This window comes from Sinohyriopsis cumingii, chromosome 11 (genome assembly GCF_028554795.1).
Source record: "Sinohyriopsis cumingii isolate HCF-2022 chromosome 11, ASM2855479v2, whole genome shotgun sequence".
NCBI classification, from domain to species: domain Eukaryota; kingdom Metazoa; phylum Mollusca; class Bivalvia; order Unionida; family Unionidae; genus Sinohyriopsis; species Sinohyriopsis cumingii.
Window position 1 is genome coordinate 109,784,343 of NC_142971.1, and position 24,967 is coordinate 109,809,309.

Below are 24,967 nucleotides of genomic sequence, written 5' to 3' on the forward strand. Positions count from 1 at the left end.
TTTGTGAGATTTAGATTTGGACGTAGAAGTTTCTGAGATTGAATCGTCCGAAAATGATGATGCTGACAGCGATGATGACGGAGTTCTTGCGGATAAATGTTGCGCATAAGTTTGTAAATACTGGATAAATAAGTTGTGAAAAACTTCGACAAATAGGGAAAAAATTGCATCAATGTGTCGACAAATTCATTTGAAATAAATGGTGAAAAATTCGTGGATTTTGTTTGGATATAAGAGAAATAAAGGTAAGAGTGAATGCATGTGCACGATGTTTTCAAACAGGTAAAAACTATGGGCACAAGCAGTTAGACACGGCTTTGTGCTTCTAAGGCATATCAGCAGAGATACTGAAAACAGTGCTGGGGCCGAATGAGTTAAAATACTGTAATGCAACATTAACTACTCAGAACAGGCAGTAATGTTCCAAGTCATAAACCATGAATTTTGTGCAAAGATTTGTAGTTCTGTACTAATTTTTTCAAATGGTCACTAATACTTTTCATTTGAGTTAAAAATGGGGACACCCAGGTGAGAGAATTTGTATTCCTTCTTCCAAGACTTTAGCATGGCTTGATGGTCTTTGATAAGAATATGTCAAGTTCACACCCTTGTGTGTGTGTGTGTGTGTGTGTGCGTGCATGTGTGTGCACGCACGTGTATGTGTGTGTGTGCATACATGTGTGTTATTTAGATTTTCAACATACCTTTAGCAATTTTATTCATATTGCTACAATGTCTGCAGTGTGGAAGTTTATAGTGATGTCTAGCATGTTGCATACATCATGTAGCATCATGGTCCATCCAGTCATATTATCCTGACACCAGGCCAACCAGTCCTAACACTTTAACGTTTAATGGATTATGCTGAGTGCCAACTGAGGCAGCTGACAGTACCATGTTTGTAAGTCTGTTACAACTCAGCCAAGGTTCAAACCCCTACTTTCACACATCTGAGGAAGACACAGTAACCACTTAGGCCACCTTTGTGGTCTGTATCTTACTAGCATTTGTAGTAAAATGTGCTTCATCATTTCTATGCCATCATTAAAACTGATATACTGTATCAATGGACAATACCATCTACAACTAACTGAGCTCTTACGGGTGCATCTAAATCACATTTCTTCTGTGAACCATGTGGGTTATTTTGGTCCAATATCATACAACAGAACTATCAATCTAACATGTAGTTGAAGCACTCTTTCCTTTGACAGCATGTGTATCAACTTCAAGAGATATTCAAGTATTCAAGCCTCCACCCTTCCCCAAACTATGAAGTCATCGTTATCACTGTTATTGGTACTATATGCCAAATTTTGTGCTCAAGACCTTTTATCTAAAGTAATATTTGGTTTGGTCTGGTTTGCTGTATTATTGCACAGCACAAGTAGGTTACTTTGTGCCAAGACAAATGGAGCATAACTGTCTTTCTAAAGGAAACACAAGATGGTCCGATAATAGTAGTAGCCTGGATCCCATTACCATTTGTTGTTGTTGTTGTTGTAGGGTTTAACGCCATTTTTCAGCACAAGATAGACTATATATGGTGGCCAGTATCAATTGTGGAAGAACCCGGAAAAGAACCAGAAGGAACCACCAACCTACAAGAAGCTACTGGCAAGCTTTCTCACATACCCACATTGGCCAAAACTAAGACTCTAAACAACGCAGACATGTAATACAGCAATGATCCATAACGGTGAGCACTTTAGACCACTTGGACACTCGGGGCCCCTATATATCATTTGTTATTATCAATAATGCAACAGTGCTTGGATGCTTACACCAGGCTAGTTTGATGCAAAGACTCTTTTGATAATAATATCTGATGAGTGGTATAACACCTGTCCATTTGTGCCATGCATTTATTACAGCTGGATTTTAGTGATCTGTTTATTTAAGCAATAAATTTAATTCAGTTTCATTGAAGACATATATAAACTTCCATTTTAAGTATGCAGGTGTGTGGGGGAGGTTTATGCATGTGTGTGTGTGAGAGCAAGATTTTCTTTCTGATATTTTTTGTTTCTTTCATTACACGATTATTATTATTATTATTATTATTATTATTATTAATCCCACACACACATACATGCGCTGATTAAATGATCAGTCTCTAACCGTACTGTATTTACATCAAAATCTATACATGGGGTTGGCAATCTATGGCATGTGTGCCACAAGGTGGCATGTCAGGAGGTTTTGTGTGGCACATGAAGGACAGACAAAAATATAGATTTTAACAATGTTATTCTTACTGGTGGCACTCACTCATTCATTTTGTAATTAATCCAGAAAAAGTGGCAAGCTATGTAAAATATATTGCCAACCCCTGATCTAGATGGCTCAAAGTTGTTTTCATCCAAAACTCAAGAACAAATCCTATTGTTGGCAGTATGTATCATAATTACTGCTAAAGGTCTAAGTACATGGTTTGAATTTCAATGCAAAGTCAGTGTCTTCTGTTCTTTTGTTCTAAAATAGCAGTGGTTGTCATTTGGAATATCAATGTCCTTATCTCGGAGGATTACTTTTCCTTTGTAACAATTGGATAAATTTATGCTATATCGAAAGGAAGACAAAAGGTGTGCACCTCATCAAATCAGTCAAGACAAAATTCCTACTAATGTCCTTGACCAAATTTCCAGTGATCATGATTTAACATTCAGGGGCTACATTGTCAAAAATGAATTTTATTTTTATTTTATATATATATATATATATATATATATATATATATATATATATATATATATATATATATATATATATATATATATTTGACATTGGCAATAACTACTTATAGGATCTGATCGGAGGCACTGAAAGACCCATGTCGATCTTCCATGTTACTATTTCTTACATTTTTCTTTCCGACTTCTGATGTCGGACAAGAAAGGGTTTTGAAAATATTTGCACTTTAACTTGTTATCTTAACATTTCTCTTTCCCTTTATCTAATCCCTGGGTGAATTCTACAAATAAAAATGGTGGTGGTATAGGTGGGATTCATCAAAATAAACAAGTTGGGGCTTGCAATTATTATACACAATATGCAAAATGTCCAAGATCACATGGAAAAATAATAAAAATAATAAAATAAAATGGAGACAAACAGTCACATATATTTTTAAAAAATTATACAATGTTCTATAGTGTATTGTCATTAAGGCCATTAGGATAATTCTCTTTTATGAGTCTGCTCATGTCACCATGCACAGTATCTACTGGCATGAAATAAAAATCGAGTAGAGAGTAATTATTGGTGTTAAATTGTGTTGAAATATTAGAGGAAAACAGAGGATCTCTATAATTTTTTATATGAAAGCAATGATTATTCATTCTCTTAGAAACTTGTTGAAGTAGTTGTCCAACATATTGCATGCTACATTTTTTACAGGTTATCAAATAAATCACATCAGTTAATCTGCAGTTAGTGTTAACACTTTAACACCAGTAATCACTCTCTACTGATTTTTCTTTCATGCCAGTAGATATTGTGCATGGTGACATGAATAGACTCATAAATAAACTTATTGGATTCGTAAGTTAGATAATTTGTATCCTAATGGCATTAATGCCAATGCACTATAAAAACTGTATAATTATTTTTTGGGTAATTTTTTATAAAAAAAATTAATAAAATGAAATATTGTATATTTTTTAACAATATAATATGTATGACTGTTTGTCTCTATTTTATTATTTTACTGATTCAGGTTTCATTAGAGACTCATGTATCCTTTAGATCCTGTCTCATATACATATATATATATATATATATATATATATATATATATATATATATATATATATATATATATATATATATCATTTATGACATTACACAATGACGTAATTGTTACTTTAAATTAAAAGAAATCCGTTTTCCGTTTCTTTCAAAACATCTCGTGCCTGAAGAAGAATAAATGTGAAACTAGTTGAATTTTCGGCATTTCAGTTTTTTTTGTTTCTTTTTAAATTTTTATCCCTATTAAGATAACATGGATATGTATCTGATGACATTTAAAAACAGTATTCCCTCTAAGGAACTTGTGCTCAATTGGCTGAAAAGAATTTCCACGATTCCATGACAAGACAGTTTCTTTATCTGCAGAGTATTGAAACCACATCTGATATTTTGGAGCAACAACATTAGTTTCAAAATTGTTGCTGTGGTGGTAATATCTGAAAGATCAGTATTGGAGCAAGAACATAATTTCCAAAATGGTTGCTGTGGTGGCATGTAAGATCTGTATCGTTTTCATTTAGGACCAACATGGCATAGGAAGTCATATAGTGAAAACCCCCTGCCAATATGACCTTCAATTCAGCAGTTATATTTCAAGATGACCTTTCTAGTACCCATATTGGATGTAAAATCATCACCAATTTTGCTTATGATTAACTACATTTCATATTAAGCCTTTTGGTTAAAAACCTGTGTTAATATGACCATCCTTTCAGGAACATTAATGATAACAAAATTGTCAAGATGGCTGCCATAGTTGACACAGAAGATGTCAGATCAGCATCATTTTCATTTAGGACCATCTAGAAACCATAAAGTCTTCCGGTGAGAACCCTGCATATCAGTATCACTTTTCATTAACTCAATAACCCCTGGTGCAGAGTTTTTGTGTCAGGAGATAGTAGCCTACGGCCAAGCTCTGTAGCGTCAAGGTCATGTAAGAAACAATAAAAAAGTTGGTGGTATTATAGAAAGGTAGACAGACGTAGCTCTAAAATGATACCAAATAATCTGGACATTCTAGTTGCACTACAAAATACAGAGAGAAAATTCTAATTTTCTGAACCAAATTCTTCTTCCACCCAAAATTTGCTCATGGTCAGAATCCGATTTTGTGTCCGTATCTTATACTATTGGGCCTCAGATCTAAGGCAGACTGGTCTGAACTGAACACAGACATGTGAACCTTTGCAACAAGTAGGATAAGATGGACATTTGGAATAATGAGTGGTCTTGATGCGAAAATGATGGGTCCATTAAGCAAAGAAGAAAAAAACCTCCAACTTTTACCCTTCTGCTCATGCGCGAGCAAAATAGCCAATGAAAAACAATGTTTGTAACACAATAAGGCACTAGGTTAATGGGAAATCTCTGAAATCTCTTGGAAGTCGATGTATTAGGATGTATTAAGAAATAGTCTCCTCTGGTGGTTAATGAGTCAAGGCAAAACAACAATGACATCAAACAGACCTTTGAGGAAAGCGCCATCAAGATACAACCATCTGTTCAAGAAGAGCAGCAATAGGAAATTTTCAAGACAGACAGTTCTGCAACATTCACATTTAAGCATTTGGGACCAACTAGACATCAGAAGTCTGATGGTGAAAACTCCATGTCAATATAACTTTCTGTTCAGAAGGAGCAGTGATAACGATTTTTAAGATGACCACTGTGGCAATAATATTTGAATGTCCGAGCCAAACCAATTCATTAATGACCATTTTAGACCATGGAATAAAGTTCTGTACCTGTCCTCTAAGTAGTTTAGGAGGGAGTACCAATACATAATTTGTGCTAGTGGCTAATGACAACATGCCATTCCATAAGCTTGTCTGGTATATGACAAATTGCTAAAAACAAACTGAATAATTACTTGGAAATTTAAGCATTTTCCCCAGCTTTCCAACTTATTTTCTTTTCTTTCAGACTAGCGTTATGTTTTTTAAATGGGTATGTATGGTATATAAATGGATATATACTTTCACTATGCATGACCCTTATGGTTTACTGGGCTCACCTTAACATCCATAAATTATGTACCACTCCTTATTACCCAGCCTACCTCTTGTCATCATTAATGCAGATGCATGCAAAGGTCTCCGAAGTTTCAGAGACAGTTTGAACTTCCAACCTGGATCAATTGTTACTGAACTGAATATGACCCTTGCCTAAGAAAGTTAACTGAAGTTTAGAGATGCAATACAAATAGGATATTACCCCTCCCCCATGTGTAACACACTGTATTGCTTCCCCTTTATTGAGTGACATATACAATTCATGGGTATCAGTTTTCATGGTTTTATTAGTAAAGGGTCCTAGTGTTTCCACAGAGGGACCGTCATTCATTGGTCATCAAATTCATGATTTATAGTAACAACAGATTCCAGAAAAGCCAGTACATCACAAAAATTAGTAAACTAAAGATATGCAAGATCTAAATGAAGCTAACGGTCAATGACCATAACTCCAAATTGGAGCTGACAAGACCAAATCCACAAAAGCACATACAAATCTTGAGACAATATACAAAACCAAATTGCATATTGCTATTCTAAATGGTTACTGAGCTATGAAGGCTACAAGAATCAGCTGTAGTGAAGATTTAATATTAATCGAAAGGAGCAACAACTCCATTCAAGCTGGACCTGAAATAGGCAATTCACCAACCAAATGATATCCAATTGTAAGCTATGCAGGTTACAATTAACATACCATTCATGTAACAATATTAAGTCAATTGACAATTACACTAAAGTTACAAATCATATTTTAATTAAGTCTTAGAAGATAAAATAGCTTTACTTATCAATTTAAGCCAGGTATGGTTCAATACAGTGCTGCTTAACTTTCTTATCTTGTTACCCAATGCAGCTACCATGTTTCTGTTTTGATAGGGAACAGCTGTGACCATGACAAAAGGCCCTAATAATCAATCAACCAGTCAATCCATGAAATATCTAAACCATAACATTTTAATGCAAACTTACAACTATAAACTGGAAAGCCAAATGTTTGAAAAACCAGTGTTGCATTAGGTTGGACATTACACAAGGATATATAAAGTTTTAAAATCATACCAAAAAGTATACTCAAACTGCAAGTCTGGTCTCACAACTGTGTAGAGAAAAATGCAATGGAAAACCAAAGGAACACCAGGTCAAGAACTTCAGGATTTTTATCTGAAACCTGCTATGTTCAGGTTTTATTTGTTTTAAAATGTGAATGTACACTGTGCTATGCTGTGTTGCTTAAAGATGAAATGAAGAAAAAAACTGAATGCAATAAGGTCTTTTGTTTCTACTTAAAGTGTCTTGGAAATTTATTTATCAGAATGGAATTGAACTATGTTAATAAATTAGTATAGAAAAGAAAGTGTAATCTCCTTGATTCCTTCTAGCTGCACAACAATTAAAGAATGGCAGAATAATGGCACTAAGAATTGTCACAGTTGTAACTACACAATCATAATTATCATGGTTATCAACTGCCTTAATTTTTCTTTAATTTAATATTAAATATTCAAAATAAATGAGCATTAGCAATTTGATGACATATTGGTGACACAACAATAAACACAATGTTCTGAATTACTGCACTTTTTTTTTATAAATGAAGTATCATTATTGGAACTTCTAGTTTTATGTCTGGGGCTACAACTTTTTCCAATGCAGGAATCCTGGACTGCAAATTTCAAAATCATATGAAGAACCCTGCTATACAGTAGTGATTAAACAAATTTAGGCCAGGACACTATATTAATCAAAGTATGGATGACCAAACAAGCAGAATCGCTATCATCTGAATGATAGCTTTTACTATGTTTAAGCATACTAAGTGACAGTTACAAGCAGCTGCTGCGACTGAATTATGATGTATGGATCATCCAGGTGGCAAAACAAGCTGCACCATGATGATGTATGTGAAAAATATCTAAGAAATCTAATGGCCTGACATCCCATCTTTATCAGGCTCCAACTACATGCATGATGGATAGTAGTAACAGACTCCACTACTTCTTTACACTGCACCAGCTGAGACTCAGCATGGACCATACAAAACACTAATGAATATGATCTGTACTCCATCAGAATACATGCATCATTACTAAAAGATCATTGGGGTTTATTAAATAAATTCCCTCACTGTGCAGAATGGACACACATTCATATATAACCATATAAGTTTACCTCCTATAAATGAAGTACACTGCAATTAGACATCAGGTTTTGGAATTGTTCTGTAAAGCCAAGTGTCAAAATATGAATCCCAAACTTCAGTGGTATACTTTAAATACAGTGAAACCTTGCTAGTGTAGTTACTTGTAAAAAATAACATCAAGACACAACATACCCTACTTACAATGCACCTCTACCACAAGAGTGCACTTTTCTGCCCTGAACCCTTTGCAAATTCAGTCACAAAACTTTAAAATGAGTTTCATTAAACAAATCAATATTTATTTACTTCTTACTGCATTTATGCTTCTTAAATGAATTCATGAAAGTTATGGCTAAAAAGCAAAATATATTAACAGCTGAATATTGCAGTTACTATATAAATACTTAGCAACTTTGCCCTTGAGAGTGGTTTTATGCCATTTGCAAGAGTTTGCAAATACATCAATGGTTAGTATATGGCACCTAAAGGGTTGATCAAATCTTTGTAGATATCTACCTACAGCTTTGAGAACCAACACTGATACAGGTGGTCTTTTGAACTGGTATGAAATCCCAGAGAATGTTTATAACATCATCAAGAGCCACTCAAATTAATGCATACACCAAAATCTTCATCTCTACATGTTCATTATTTTCACTATTTATTTATTTGCAGTTTATCAGTCGTTTGCATTTGGGAACATTTAAACAAAGATCTAACAAGTGCAGAAAATACAATGTACTCTAGGATTTACAACTGCAGTGTTCATATTGAAAATTATGTACTTAATAAAATCTAACATGGCCAAACGGTTACAAGACCTGCATCTATTAGGTTGCATATGGCAAGTTTGTATGTACTTGTAAGCACCCACTGTAGCAGAGTATCACTGAACATAAAGTACAAAAGATCTGTTGACTAACAAAACAGACTGGTTTCTCTAAGCTTCTAGCCCTTGGATAAATAAAATTCTGTAGTGGGAGAGAAAGAACCAGACATTCCTTGATACTTTCTGACAAGGAGAATAAGTAATTTGAAGTCTGGCTTCTGTCTACAGATACAGTAACAGCGCATTTCAATTCCAAAGCAAAAATTCATAACCCATATTATATGCAACCAAAGTTGTAGCTCTGTAGGAGATAGTATTGCCTCTAATCTTAACTACTGACCAGCACAGTTGCAAGAATTTCACAGAATGATATGCCCAATGTGATCAAATGTTTGCAGATCTCTAAAATCAAATATAACTCCAAAAGTTTGAAAAAGTAGACCACCCTAACTTTACAGCAAGGAGCATAATGATAAAATACTCCCCCAAGTTTCATAACCATGCAAATAAATGTGCAAGATTAGAGCTCAATATAAAAATACAACCAGAATGACAATGTCAATACTGAAAATTCTATTATCAGTGATAGCTTTTTTTAAATACTTTTCCCACCAATTGTTAACTATTTCAACAGTGAAGCTGGGATGGGAATTGAGAGCACATGCACTATTAAAAAGATGGAATTGGGTCAAAAACTGCACAGTAGCAGCATAAGGTTGATGCAACCCTGCATCAAGCTCTAACTTCATGAAATTTACAGATTATTTACCAAAACATATTAAACATATTTCATTTCTTTTTTAAAATGCCACTCAGCAAAAATTACAGCACATACAAAATGGACCTCATACTGGTCTACTTCTCATACTGCTTGCTGATGCAATTCAAAATTTCACATCATCTTGGCATCAGATGTTAAAGAATCATGATTTAAAGAAACCTGAGAAGTGAAGAGGCAGATGATAATTTGCATTCAACTACGAAGGCAATTAGATTTGGTGTTCATGTGATAAGGCAATGAGCCATCACAAAGTAAAATCTGTTAAATACTGAATGATCAACTGGTTTACTAAAGCTAAGCTGTTGTTAAAATTGCCATGTGAAAGAATATAAATATTCTGCTTGGCAATTTCAGGCAGACAGGATCTGACACAAGGTCAGTTAATGATGGAAGACTGTAAAGTGCCCATCGTATGATGCTAGCACACAATGTTAGCAAATGCCAACTTTTCATAAGCAGACCCCACCTCAACAAACCTGTCCAAATATTTAACATAAGATGGGAAAGGTCAAAGCAAGGAAACTAGACTCTTGCCAATATCAACACCAAAAGTCATCTTGTCTATGTTTGGCACAGCATTTATGAATCTGAGGCATCATTCCCCATCTACAATAACTAGTACCAACTAACCTGTGTATTGACCACATTCAGAACAAATTCTACAAAAAAATTTATTCATAAATTTTCATCTAAATGCAAATCATTGCTCTATATATGTTCCAAACAAATCAGCAATGGAGAAGTTTTCTAACGAAACTTCAAATCCTAAATATAAAGTTAAAAAAACAGTTTAGTGTATTTTACAGATGTCACAATGATGTAACCCGATTATTCATGAAAGGTTGAAAAAGCATCTGCAGACGCTCTGATAAGCTTTTGCACCACCAGTAATAGCAGCATCAGCATCCACATCAAGAAACAGGTAGTATATGTACTTTGTATGAAGTCAAGCGATGGAATGGACTTAAAACAGACAGCCCCTGGCTCTTGAACAGCTGTTGAAATTTACAATTTGGCTGCCAATTAAGATCAACCTAAGTGTCAGGCCAGTGGTTGTTTCAAGTGATTGTTTCCTGTGCATTGTATCACTCCATCAAAGACATTAACCTGCCCTGAACTATTAATATATTAAACACAGGAAGAAGGCCTCACCTGCTTCATGGCTATGTTTACCTTGCAAAGGCTGACCAATGTAGCAGCAGCTGTCTCATATTTCATATAGCTGTGAAATCAAAAGGTAAAGTTAACATGCTGGAGATAGACATTAAAAAAAGGTCACTTGATATAACTACATGCAGAAAGCATCTCAGTTTTCAGAACCATCAGATTTTGATTTTTAGCTGCAAGTTTGTTAAAACTGTGTGAATAGAATACTGCACCTGTGGGGGGGATGGGTATTGTACTGGGTTTCTAGTTTCAAAAACTCTATGAAGAGAATTCTTTAACAAAATACAATAGTTATATGTTTCTTATAACAAAATATCTGTATACACCCCATGTTATCTTCTGGGTCAAGATTACAAAAAGACAACTATCAACCTCTTTCATGCACTGCAAAATGCTTTGAAAGAAAACTAGGAGACCCTTCAGTTATGTGCGCATGGGTTCATGAATGCAGAAAAAACATTTAGTTGATCAACTTAAATGGACATTTCTTTTATGTACAGGTCTCTTCTGTTATAACAAGGTAGTTGAGGTCCTTTACCACCAACTGCATTATGTACTGAACTGTGTTATGCCGAGAAGCACGATTTCTAAGAATAATGCAATATATTGAGAATACAATAATATACAGAACCATGACAAAGCGGTGACTCTAAAAAAAAATTAAAATATGGAGTTTTGAAAAGGAAATGAAGATATAAGACTTAGTTTCACCTTGTTTCTTTCAACTTTTATCTGTTTCAACTTGTTTTATTTCAACTTTTATTGTTATACATTGGTATGATTCTGGTCATGGTGTCCATAGTATGACCATGTTATATCTGGAATCAGTTATAACAAGGAACATCATAATGAGAGAGCGCTGTTCTTAATTTCAAAATTAACGAATGTGATAAACATTTCGCAATTCTTTCATTGCCTCAATTTTTTTTGCTAAATGTGAAGAATTGGTAAATTATTTCATGTGAAATAAAGTTGTATCTGAGCATGTATGCTCGATACGTAGCCAGCATGCACACACACACACACACACACATCAACACTTCCACATAATTTATCACATATCTCTATACTTCATGAGCATAAATGTGACAGAACTGCAGGGTTGAATTTGTACAAATCAGCAGATTTGCAAAATTTTGTCCAGTGATTTGACTTCAAATCAGATGGATTTTCAAGAACCCCATTTTTACATTCAAATTGAAAAGACAACTACTCAACAAAGTTCTTTCTTTCTGCCTTAAAATATGCACATCATCTCATTACATCAGTCCTTTCACAGTAATTTGTTGCCTTTCATACAGTCCTTATAAGTAGAACATGCATTGTAAGCATTTTTAAGTAGATCATTGCTTGGAATATACTTGTAGCAGTCTTCATCACTGTTTAACACAGCACTTTGGAGATAATGTATCATAACTGGATCCATGTTTCCTCTGGAGTCAAAATGAACTCTGCAAATATTGAGCATCGTTTCTTGCCTATGGGTAGATTCTGGTTGCTGCCTGCCAGCCAGACCTTGCTCATGACTGGTGCTATCTGGACTGAATCTAGGAAGACCTTTTTAAAATCCACTTAACAGAAGGGCAAAATGCATATTCATATCTCTCTGAATTTGATTCCATTGAACAGGATTCCAGTTTCTATCCATTATTAGATTTCATGTTGTATTTTGGTCATTTAGATTTTGTCATTTTAGCATTATGAGATAATGCAGAGAGATCTTGACAAACTTTAAATACTGAAGCCAAAAGGTCCAAACTCATGTTTTCTTGAAACTGTGTAAATTATTATACAAACAGATTGTTTTAAATTTTTTATTCTTGCACATTAATAACGTGTTAGTACCTAAAGTTCTCCTAAACTACATTACTGATAGTACATGTAGAGTGTATGTAGGTGAAAAAGAAAGGAAGAATTTGAGTTGACAGCTAGAGAACAGAATTGCATTGTATAGATAGAAAAAGATGGAAGGGTAGACAGAAAAGGGTTTTGGAAATTATTTAATAACTAGATATTTTAAGAAAACCTGACAATTGTTATTTTCCTAGTCTGAACATGTCAAATATGTGCAGTGCAATTTATGACTCGAGAGTGAGACGGGGACGAAGGGAGAGACGGTTAGGTAAAGATCCTGAATTTAAAAAGTTAAACATAACTAAGAACAGAACTGTGAACTGAATTCAATAATGCTGAGCATAACATTTTTCTTTATCTATATTTCATACATCTGATTTATATGATGTCCTACATTAAGAAAACAAAACACAGATGAATATAAGCACTCAAAGTTTAACTGATCATACAGCGTTAAGGATCCATCTAGCAAGAAATCAAAGTCAGGTCAATTATATCCATGAAATATTCCAATATTAGTTAACAATATATGATAAACACTGCTCATGGGTGGCTGATGTTTTGTATATAAATTGTGCTTTCTAAAGAATCCACGTGATTAATCCTTAAAAACAAGTGCAGAGCTTGAAACTAGTGGTAGTCTATTAATTTGATGCTAGTAGACTTCATCTCAGAATAGTATTTTTTGGAATTCCAGTAGTCCGATGGCTAGCAAAGTTTCAGTTGTGAAGACAGACTTGTGAAGTCTTGCCAGGACTAGTATATTTCTCAATCTACAAGTTTTTCTGGCTACGAAGAAACCTGCACTAAGTTCTAGACCTGAAGAATCTTTTATTTCAATATATAGTTGTTAGTGGAATGTCTTAGAGCAGTCAGCAAGCTTGATAAACTTCCTTAGATTAGAAAGTCAACCTGGCAGATTCAGTGTTGAGCATAATGATCAGGGAGGGGCCCAATCATTCACTATCTGTGAATAGGTTACAACCTGACAGTTGGTGAATCCTGTACACTTACAAATATTTCAATTAAAATGTTAATTAACAAGTTAAAATATAAATATTTATTCTCAACCTGTCAAAACTAGTTTCAATAGTAAGCATTCACATTATCAACGACAAAATGTGAAACCAATTTTGACAAAGACTACATGATGAAAGTAGAAGACTGTGTATTGTGAATAAAAGATCAAAAGATGAATAATAGTGACGCAAATTTATGTAACAGAAGCATATGGTACATATACATAATAAATGAATTCCTTATATACATACTGTGGGGGGGGGGGTGTTTGCAGAATACACTGCATTTCAGACTGAACATCTCTCTCAAATTATTTGGACTTGCCCACAACAAATACCTTGCAAATCTGAGTTTGTCCTAGTCGAATATAACCTTGTCAGGCAAGTGGACTTGTTCATTCATGATGATAAAAATCTTGACATTATTTTGACTTTATGACTATCCCATTGTCATAAATTCATGGATAATACCACTATTTCTGTATTTAAAAAAAAAAAAAAAAAAAATTCAAAAGTATGTTAACATCTTTGTGTATGAGGATCTGAGGATTTTAACAATGGTTCTGTTGATGACCAAAACATCTAAACAATAAACAAGAGTACCTTTAGGGACTGGCACTGTCCTATCAAAAAGAATTTCCTGGAATTCTTAAGTAGACCATTTCTTCTATTTTAAGTGCCATGCATTTAAACAACTTGACAATCTTCAGTGACATGATGTAAGCTCAGTATCACTTGCAAGGAGGCCAAACAAGACAACAATTAAAAGACTTTTGGTGAAAGCCTCATGTCATTATGACTCTTAAAACAAGTGGTGTTCCATGGTAGTAGTCTTTCAAAAGAGGCTTTGCTGTGAAAAGGTTTTAAAGATGGCCAATGCTGCATCCTTACTGGATGCCCAAGTGGCAACATTTTCATTTTGAACCATCTAGACTCATTGGATGAACGTATGTGTCAAGTTTCAATGCAATCCTTTCTGTAGTTTAAGAGAAGTAGCAATAACAAATTATAACCAGGAAAGCTAAATAAGAGATCATATTCTGAAAACATTTCTGGGCAAGTTATAAAAATTGTACCTCTCTGGTCAAAGTTGTTATATTTCAGCCAGAGTTTTAATGTTTGTCATGGGGATCCAGTGAAAGAATGTTTTAGCTTTGTTTTCTTATCATAAAGGATTTCATCATAACATTCAAAAGTCTGAATTATCAATGCTAGCATATTTAATAAGTAACGCAAATGCAATGGCTTGCCATCACAAACCCCTATTGTTTTAATGTGAATTCCAACAGCACTCCATACCCTAGCCATGATAGTGAATCAGGGACCATAATACAAACCCACTACACGAGACAGCATCTTGCCATGACTGCATATATAAAGTTTTAACAGGGAAAAACCAGAAAATGTCACTGTTAGTGACATTTTTTTAATAGCTGACCTATGACCCTATCCAAAGACTCCAGAGACACTAGCCAAGGATGAACCACATCCCCATCAATTTTGAAGATGGTCACTCAAAGAAGAACATCAACTATTAAGTTCTTCACATTTTCAACAAGAGTGATACTATTTGCCTGTGTCATGTATTGATAAGTATCATGATACATATCAATGTATATTTAAAGAATCAAGAGACAAGCAACTAATAATTATTCATGATCAGTGAAGACTTTCATTAACTTGACTGGGAAAGTATTGATTATGTATAAATTTTTCACATTTTCTACTCAGGTATCAAAATATCAAATTATCTACACCAAGCATGCTCAAACCATGGCCCACACGCATATAAGCCAAATCCATGAGAGGTATAAGCATAATTATTGCTATTTTAAGTGGCAAAAAAGTGTAATCTGGGTGTAAAAAGTGTAATCTATATATTACATGAAGCAAGAATGAAAAAGATGCATTTATCTTTGCTACTAACCTGGTTCTGCAGCTGGTCAAAATTCTTGTCTCAAAGGTCAAAATCCATATGGATTAGAACCAGAATACAAACATAAAATATACTGAACAATAATATATGTTCATCACTCACATGAACTAGTCTACATGTATAGTTTTCATTGAATGATCATGAACTTGAATTCTGCAATGATCATGTGCTCAAAGTGCTGTATTACATTACTCTCATCCCTCTTTTCAAATCCGTAAAGCAGTGTTGATTTGTCCTTGTTTTCTGATCTGACTTGTTGAAGTTTGAAAAGATCCATCTGCTCTAACATTTTCTGTCATATAACATCCACAACTCACAACATAAAACATCTCACTAATCATCTTGTTCAAATAAAAGAATAAAAGTACAGACTGGTCTGCTAACTAACCAGTTTACCAATATAATGAATCTCTGAGGCAAAGTTCATATTTGAGGAAATGTGTGTTTTCTTGGAAATGGGTCATATACAGTTGCTTTAAATAGTAAATAAGGAAAGTACTCTATGTTATTCTTATGCAGCAGTCATCTTTTTAAGAATATTCTCAAATTTTTAAACGAGATGATAAAAAATGACAAAAAACTAACTTTTTATTACTTTATTTTTTAAACATTTTTAATGAACCAAAAAAGTGTAATCTATATACAGGTGAGCATAAAATGTAATTTGGTGAAAAATACAATAATTATGCCAAAAGCTTAATGGTTGGCATTGACGCACAGGCCACACACAGTCCAGTCCTTCAAACTGCATGGCCAGCAGACATGCAGGCAGTCCTTCGGAAAATATGCATTGTAATTAATATGCATAATTAGCGAGTGATAAGGAACTGTTCTTGCTCTTGTGGTCCATGACCTTAACTCATTTGGCCACAGAGGTTTTTGTCATTTTTGCTGGAAATGTGCATAGGAAAGACATTTGGGGGGCTATTTCTGAATCCATCAGCTTTCAACAGATTTTCCATGAGACTAATGTCTAGTTGTATTAGAAACATCATTTTCCATTGGTTATTTTGCTTGCGCATGAGCAGAAGGGTAAAAATTGGAATTCTTTTTTTTTGTGTGCTAAATGGACCCATCATTTTCATATGGAGACCGCAATTTATTCCGAATGCCCACCTTATCCTAGTTTTTGCAAAGGTTCACCTGTCTGTGTGCAGTTAAGACCAGTATGCCTTAGATCTGAGGCCAAAAGGTCTAAAATCCAAACACAAAATCGCATTCCGATCTCAAGCGAATTTTGGGTGAGAAAAAAAAAAAAATGGGTCCAAAAAATGAGGTTCTTCTCTCTGTATTTTGTAGTGCAACTAGAACTTCCAGATTATTTTAGATCATTTTAGAGCTATATCTGTCTGCTTTTTTTTAATACCACCCACATTGGTGTATCTTAAATGACCTTGATGCTGCAGAGCTTGGAAGTAGGGTACAGCCTCATCATGCCTACAGACGGGATCGAGGCTGAATCGGTTAAGCATTTTACCTGCTTTGCCACCTCCCCCCCCCCCACTTACACATGGTGAAATCTTTCATCCCTCATTTTAAGTAACTGGTTCAGGAGATGTAATGGACTGGCAGCTGGATGGCGAGACAGAAGATATCACACAATATATCAATAATGCATGGGGGTATTAACTCATTAAAACAAGAGGCCCATGTGCTCCTAAGGTCATTTACACAAACCTGACAGCCCTTTAATTCTAGGATGCTTTCTTTCAAATTCTATCAAATACTGTTATGCAAGTGTTAAGATTCGTATAAATGTTTTGCTATTTTTCACAATGGGACATACTGGCATCGTTTTAAACAGATTTAAATGCCACGATGCACTCTGTCAATTTGGTGGTTACCAGTTTAATGTTTTTTGTTGAGAAATACAAATAACTGTGGATATTTGACACATAAAGCAAGCTGGATGCTCAGCTAACAAATACTCTTTGCTAAGTAAATGATACAACCTTACCTGTTCTCTTTTAAATTTTTCTCTTTTCCGAATAAGTTCTACCAGAAGTCTTGCTTTCTCCAAATCTTGACGCAGCCGTTGCCAATACTTTAACTGCTCTCGTAGTGCACTACTCTGTTTGTCATTTTTGGTCTGAAAGAAAATTTATTAAAAGTTTTTATTATTTATAAGCACTTTTTAAACATGTGCAATTGGGGTAAGCATATTTTTTTAAAAATTTTCTTAAAATGACTAGCTACATATGGTGGATAGTGGCAACTTGGGGGAAAAACACCTAAATAATCCTCATGGACTTTTTGACAAAGGGCCCAAATAATTTGGCAAAAGAATGCTCCATTTTGATGGATACGTGCTTTTAGCTCATGCTGCTATGCTTCTGTGATGGTCTACACAGGTTGAAAATCTAATAATGGCCAACATGCCTTGGACAGTCTTGGATGATGCATGAAAAGTCATCTAAAAATTAGTCCCTTGAAAGGACTGAAGTTCTACTAGGCAATAACAAGATTTTCAAATTACCTGCTTTGGTGAACTTACTGGATGTCATACTGGTACCATCTTCATTTAGGCCAAAATCGATATCACAATAAGTCTTTTGGTCAATACCACATGTCATTATGATCATCTGTTCAAGGAGATTAGTGACAACAAGATTTTCATAACAGCTATCACAGCAATCATAACTGATGTATGACTTAACACCATTTTCATTTAGGACTAACTAGGTTTCATAAGAAGTCTAACTGTGAAAATCTCATGTTGGTATAGCCATCCATTTGGGAGTACAGATACAATATTTTCAAGATAGCCACCATGGTGACCATATTGAGGATTAGTCATTTTCATGTATGACCAACTAGACACCATAAGAACTCTTCTGATGAAAATTCCCATATCAAAGTGACTTTCCCTTTAAGAAGAGAGGCCAAAACAAGATTTTCAAGATGGCCAAATGCTTGATGCCAGATCAGCATCATTTTCCATTAAGCTGGCCACTGGGGCATGCCAGATGAGCACCATTTTCATTTGTACCAAGCAGACATCATAAGAAGTCTTTTGGTGAAACCCCCATGTCAATGACTTTCCATTCCGGAGGAATAGTGATTTTCTACATAGCTGCTGTGGTGGCAATATGAGATGTCAGTGTCAGATCAGCACCATTTTACATTCATTGGGGAACAGTGACAAGATTTTCAAGAGGGACACTGTGTGGACGCCATTGGATTTTAGATCACACCATGTTCATTTAAGACTAATTGGCCATGATAAGGCTTTTTGGTGAAAATCCTACATCAATGTAACTTTATATTTAGGAGCTGCTAGAAGATTATCCAAAAAGGGTGGCCATACTGGACTTTACATTTGCATCATTTTTATTTAGGACAAAATAGACATCAGAAGAAGTCTTTTAAGTGAAAACCCATATTAATATGACCATCCATGTTACTGAAAAAGCAAAGAAAAAATGTTAAGATGCCCTCCACAGTATGCATATTAGATGTGTAAGCAGCACGATTTTCATCTAGGACCAACTCGATCATAGGCTGAATTTGTGTAGAGTTTCACGCACCATTTTCATTTAGAACCAACTAGACATCATAACAAGTCATTAACTGAAAACTCTATGCTGATATGCCCATCAATTGAGGTGGAGTAGCAATGAGATTTTCAAAATGGCTGAGGTGATGGCCATATGTTGATGTGACTGACTATCCTTTCTGGAGTAGCAATAAGATTTTCAAGATGTCCACTGTGGCAGTGGACATATCAGTTGTACAAGCAGTGCCATTCTGATCTAGAACCACCTAGATCATGGGAAAAGAGAGAAAGAGAGTGTGTGTGTGTGTCTGTGTGTGAGTCTGTCTGTCTGTGTAAAATTTCAAGGCAATCCTCAAAGCATTTGAGGCACAGCGATAACAAACATGGGCTAATGGATAGACAATGGACAACAAATCATCCCATAAGTTCTGAAGCCTGAATGGTCCTACCCAAAGTTTAGCCAACATGACATCATACACTGCACGAAACTGGTAGTCATAATATATGTTAATTTCAAATGATGTTGATCAAATTTACTGAATAACTTCAACGTCCCAAAAGGTCAATGCAATTTCACAAGAAAAAAATAAAGTGAAACTTTAAATTCTCCAAGTGCTGATAGCCCATACTGTCTTGTTAGAATTCTAAGGTATTTCAAGTTTTCCAAGTCAAAGGTAAAGGATACCTTTACCATGAGATATGCACAAAAATCAATCAAGTGATAGTGAATATTTGATCATTTGATGTTCGAGTTATCAAGGTTTTCTTTTACTGATACTGTGAAACTCCTCAAAACTGAGACCTCCATATACTTGCATCCCCACACAACCATATTTTCTTTAGAGTCCCAAATTTTTCTTTCTATAGTGTTATCACTTTTTTTTCAAAATAAATCGAAACCTCTGGACTCCAAATACATAAAAAAAAATTCTCATATTTCAATTTTATGCTTTAATTTTTTTTACATAAAACTGAATCTCACTTCAAACTTAGAAATGTATTTTAGCTGCTAAATTCCTGGCAAAAGCTGGAACAGATTAAGTATGTTTAGCAAGTACTATAGTAAGCTTATCTATGAGAAAAAGACCTAAAAAATGTCCCCAGGTTTCATGAGATTAATACAATACTTGACACCATTATCTCTTTCACACTGCCAACTACTAACCTCTGCCTTGTTCCTTGACATGTGGTTTGTCTGAAGTCTTCTTAACAGTGGTACACCATTTCTAGATTGTCTCTTCAACGTCCAATAACTTAGCAAACGGGTTAAAAACTGCATCTTCTTTGGTAAATTAACAATTTGAGATATTCTGGCCATTCTGCAATAAAAAGACAACTCTATTCAAGTCATTATCTCTATAGATATATTTTGCTAAATCACAAAACAATGAATGTTATTTTTTTTCAGGGGCCCTAAGTGGCTGAGTGGTCTAGAGATGCACAATTCCGGATCACTGCCATCTCACCTCTGTCTGCATGGGTTCAAGTCTCAGGCTCGGCTAACATGGGTACATGAGAAAGCCTGCCAGTAGCTTCTCATGGGTCGGTGGTTCTTCCCTGAGTTTTCCAGGGTTCTTCCTCCACCAGTTATACTGGCCACTATGTATAGCCTATCTTGTGCTGAAAAATGGCGTTAAACCCTAAAACAACAATAATTTTTTTTAAAATATGCCTGTCCAGGTGCCTCTGACCTACACATTTTTATTAATAAGTGTTAGCAAATCATGAGGAGCAGGGTTTGCCCAGACTTTTTATCAAAATGGTCCCAAATTCAAATTCTGTTTGCATACAAACATACTAGGGGTGAAATGATACAACTGTGCTACGTGTCGATACGATTCATGATACACAGCCTGTGATATGATACATACGGATACACTTGATGGTCTTTCCATCTTTCAAAGGTAGGTGGTGCCCCTTTATGTATGTTGACATAATGGTTGTATTTCCTGTATGCTGATTACAGAGAGAGACATACTTTCAAACAGACTATTTTTGGGTTGTCAGTGAGTTTTATTCATCTTTTTAGGCCGTTTAATGGTGACTTTACCAGGCACTTTGTTTTGCACTGAATGAATGCTTTGAAAACATCTTATTACCAATTTCATGTCTAACTTAAACCTGGAAAATGTTATGATGATATCTTCAAAACGTAACAAATAAAGCTGTTTCCTCATGCACACAAAAATCTCATCTAGAACAAATCTGAGCATAGGAATGAAGATGATTACCAGCAAAATCTATCACATTATACTTCCTGCAGATGCAAAAGAATGATGTGGCCTCAAGTGCTTGTATTTGTTAGTGAAGAAGGAAAACTACTGACAACACCCAGTCCCATTCTATATTTTTTTAAAAATTCTACACAAGGAGATAAACTTCAGTTGTTTGAAATCTGCCCCCTTGCTGATTCTGTGGTAATTTTATTTATTCCATCAGCATCTTCATTCACTGGTTAAATATCTCTGCATAAAAAGAGAAAATCAAATTTTGTTCCCCATGTACCATTTAAGGAGAGATGCTGCCATGATTTAACTTAAGGGGGACTTCACCCTTTGTCACCAAAGGGGAGGGAGGAGGAAACAGTCATAGTTCAATATTTACCTTGCATTTCAATACTCCACTTTTTCAGAGCTCTACTGAAATCACCTCTAGATGTATGGGTATTAATCTGTTAAATATTTTGGAGCATATTCTGTTCCTTATCTGTGTATGAATATATTTTCATGCTTCCTTCTGAAAGGGCATATGCACAGCTATCTCTGTCAGCTTGAAGATGTTGGGAAACTGACCTTTGTGGCTGTTATTTAGAATTTTCCAGAGCTCACAGATATTTCCATTCGGATACATCTGCTCCAAACTAGGATTTTTCACTAACACAAATATTACTTTCTTGAATCAGTAGTTTACTGACTACTATGCCAGATTTCTTATCTGTTCCATGATGCTGTATTAGGATTTTGAGTCAATCAATGCCATCAACTGCTTGTGCAGACAGAGGTATTCAAATAAATAGCTTTACTTTTTAATTTCATTTTCTCATCTTACGTTTTCAATTTATCTTAACCCATCGTCGCTAGCCATGGTTCCGATAACCTTATCTACACCTTGGCAGATAAAACAGCTATACTGGTGCTTTGTCCTTGCGACATCCATTAGATTTCATGTGTTAACTCCCTCAGTATGTAATGCCAACTAACCAATAGCGTGGTGCATTGTACATCAGCTGAAAATGGTGGGGGCAATTGACCTAGAAAGGGAACTTTATAAGTTTAACATTGAAAGTATAACTATGTACAAAAGGGAAGCCATTACAGATGTATTTGAGTGTAAGGTATTTGTGCAAACACAGACAGGCACTGGAAAATTGCTTATTTACCAGTCCATTCAAGTTGTTTGCTCCTCATCTTGATCACACTGGAACAGTGTTCAAATTTGAACAACTTAATTTTGATTGGATATGGTGGCTTGCCGCCACATCCAATGAATTCATAGACCCGAAGCACAAAAATATCTGCTTGATATGCCAAGATGCAGATAGGGTTATAAGAACCTTGGCTAGCAAAGCTGATCTTAACCCTGATATGGATATGTTTTGTAACATGATTTGTAGGGCTATACTGAATGATATACTCTATACTGAATGATATATAAAAAATAAAAATTGCTTTCTACTTTGAAATTGTCTTTATTTTAATTAGGCTCAGTATTCTGCCATTTCTACATTTAATTTTGAAATACCACTAAAAGGGAGACTGACCATCATGCCCTCTATTTTTGTCCTTCCAATATGTACATCTGACTAGTATTTAACATCCTTTTCGGGCTCAAAACCACTCACTCATATCTTCATTAACAATTTTCCAACTTCAATAATCCAATAAACATCATAACTTTAAAAATTGTTGTCAACATCACTATCACTAGCCAGTATTTGATGACTGAAAATATAATGAACCACACAGGGAATCAAACATTTTGTGTTTTCTAGGTGGCCCGTATTTTAAACACACATTTGAAAAACTCTTCATGGATGGTTCAAACTATATCATAATGCTTATTCCAGGCCACAATGTACCAATCAAATTTAGTTTAACAACCATTTTTGTCATGTCTGAAGACCCCAGATGTGTAAACTGTTGCCTACCCGAAAAACATTTAGCGACAAGATCAGTTAAATAAAAATTATTTACTCTGCCAAGCATATTTTCATATGAGAGACTTTAAAGTAATTTACCGGAGTTCTTGCACATCAGAGTTCTACAAGTGTGCAAATTCGTACATATCTTTCACAACTCATGCAATTGCACAATCTGACAGCACCTCTGTTTATGTACTTTATATATTAATGACTTTAGAGTGAAGATTCTCAGTTGCTTTGCTAGTTCTTCCTGTCACGCAGAATGCTATTTTCAAGTGTTCAAAATGCCATTTAATATTCAAAGACTACCCCTCTAAAATGTATTCTAATATGCATATTGTTAGAGATGAAAGATAACTATTTACAAGCAAAGAATTCTGAGACTACTTAGGTGCTTCACACAGTATGTATACAGTACCTATATTTAATAATAGTAATTTTAATGAAAGTTCTACTTTTAAACAAAAGGAAAGAGAAATCACACATAATCATTAGTAGGTTTCATTTCAATATTAAAACTTTTAAAAATGCCAGAAATGAGGTTTTTTATTTTTTCATTCTCCCTGTCATTTTTTAAATTGTTTAACTTGTTCACAAACAATTAAATATACATAGCACTATCCTAAATACAACAATAGCTGCCAACCCTCCAGGCTCACAATTAGTGAAAATAGGAATACAAATTAGTGAATTCTGACATGAATTCGTGAAGCAATCTTCGAGTCTGGAATATTTGTCTGAACAAATGTTTAGCATGGTCTCCAGCTGATAAAGGTTCACTGCGTTCAGCAAGAAAACTCAAAAACTATGCTTCAGCATTGGCAGCTTGTAGGTCTTCCATTGAGAGCTGAAATCTGCTGCGAGTTCTAATTTTCCCAACCTCTATGTGCTTTTTGCTACCAATGTGCTTCCTCACATCTTCTACCACCATGCCCATTGCTAATATTTGTGGCACACTGTGTGCAAAAAGCATGATGTATCTCGGTGTATTGATCGGCTGCATGTAAGGCCAATTTTTGGTATATTCCAAACTAAACTTCACTTTTTGTGCAATACATTTCTTTTTCCTTGTTGGTGAAGACATTTTCAAGATGCGGTGCCAAATCATGATGGAAACTCAAATCAGTGCTTGCAGCACATGCGCGGAGCAAAATTCCAGTTAGGACCCAGTTTCTCTCAAAAGCATTTCTAAAACAACTCTTATACATATAGATTAAAATATGCTAAAATGCTTGTTACTGGGCCAACTGGACCAATCAGATATAGTTCCACTAATATTGACACAAGCAGTACCACACCATTTCGGCAACTGCTGACTAGTGATTAATGGGAAACAAATCATTAAAGATTTAAAATAAATGAGAATTGGGGAATTCATTATTATTTTGCATGAGGCGTGAATCGTTGAAAAAGTTGTGAAATTCATGCCAAAATCATGAGGATTGGCAGCTATGTACAACTTCTACTAGCCGAGTCTGCTTAGTACTTGCAACACCATATACATGTACATGTGACAAATTTTCATATGAACTAGGCACATGTTTACTTTTATCGTAGACCCACTGTTTAAATACAGGCACTATGAAGCACATGTATACAAGCAACAACTTTGAAGATATGCTCTGATTTCTCATTTGGTCAGTTGACGAGTTTAATATTACCACTAGTATGGGTGAAAGCTTTGAAAAAAATGAAATTTGTTATGTAGAGTATATTATTTCAATCCACATGACAATTACTGCAAAACTATTCCTTAATGTCAAGCAAATACTGTTGATCAGTTTAGTTATTAATCTGTTACACTGTTATCTATTTATCCATTTAAAAACGTTTATG

At 34.9% G+C, this 24,967-nt stretch overlaps 1 protein-coding gene across 3 annotated transcripts in view; it reads right to left on the reverse strand.

The window, feature by feature from the left end:
* The window catches only part of LOC149789282 (peregrin-like), a 171,828-nt gene that overhangs the window by 89,251 nt on the left and 57,610 nt on the right, over positions 1-24,967 (reverse strand). For all 3 annotated transcript variants that reach the window (XM_089975473.1, XM_089975471.1, XM_089975474.1), the window contains exons 4-5: positions 20,156-20,309; positions 17,452-17,583 (exon numbers count right to left, since the gene is read on the reverse strand). In XM_089975473.1, the coding sequence (XP_089831599.1) occupies positions 17,452-17,583; positions 20,156-20,309 (286 nt within the window). The remainder of the gene's footprint in view (positions 1-17,451; positions 17,584-20,155; positions 20,310-24,967) is intronic.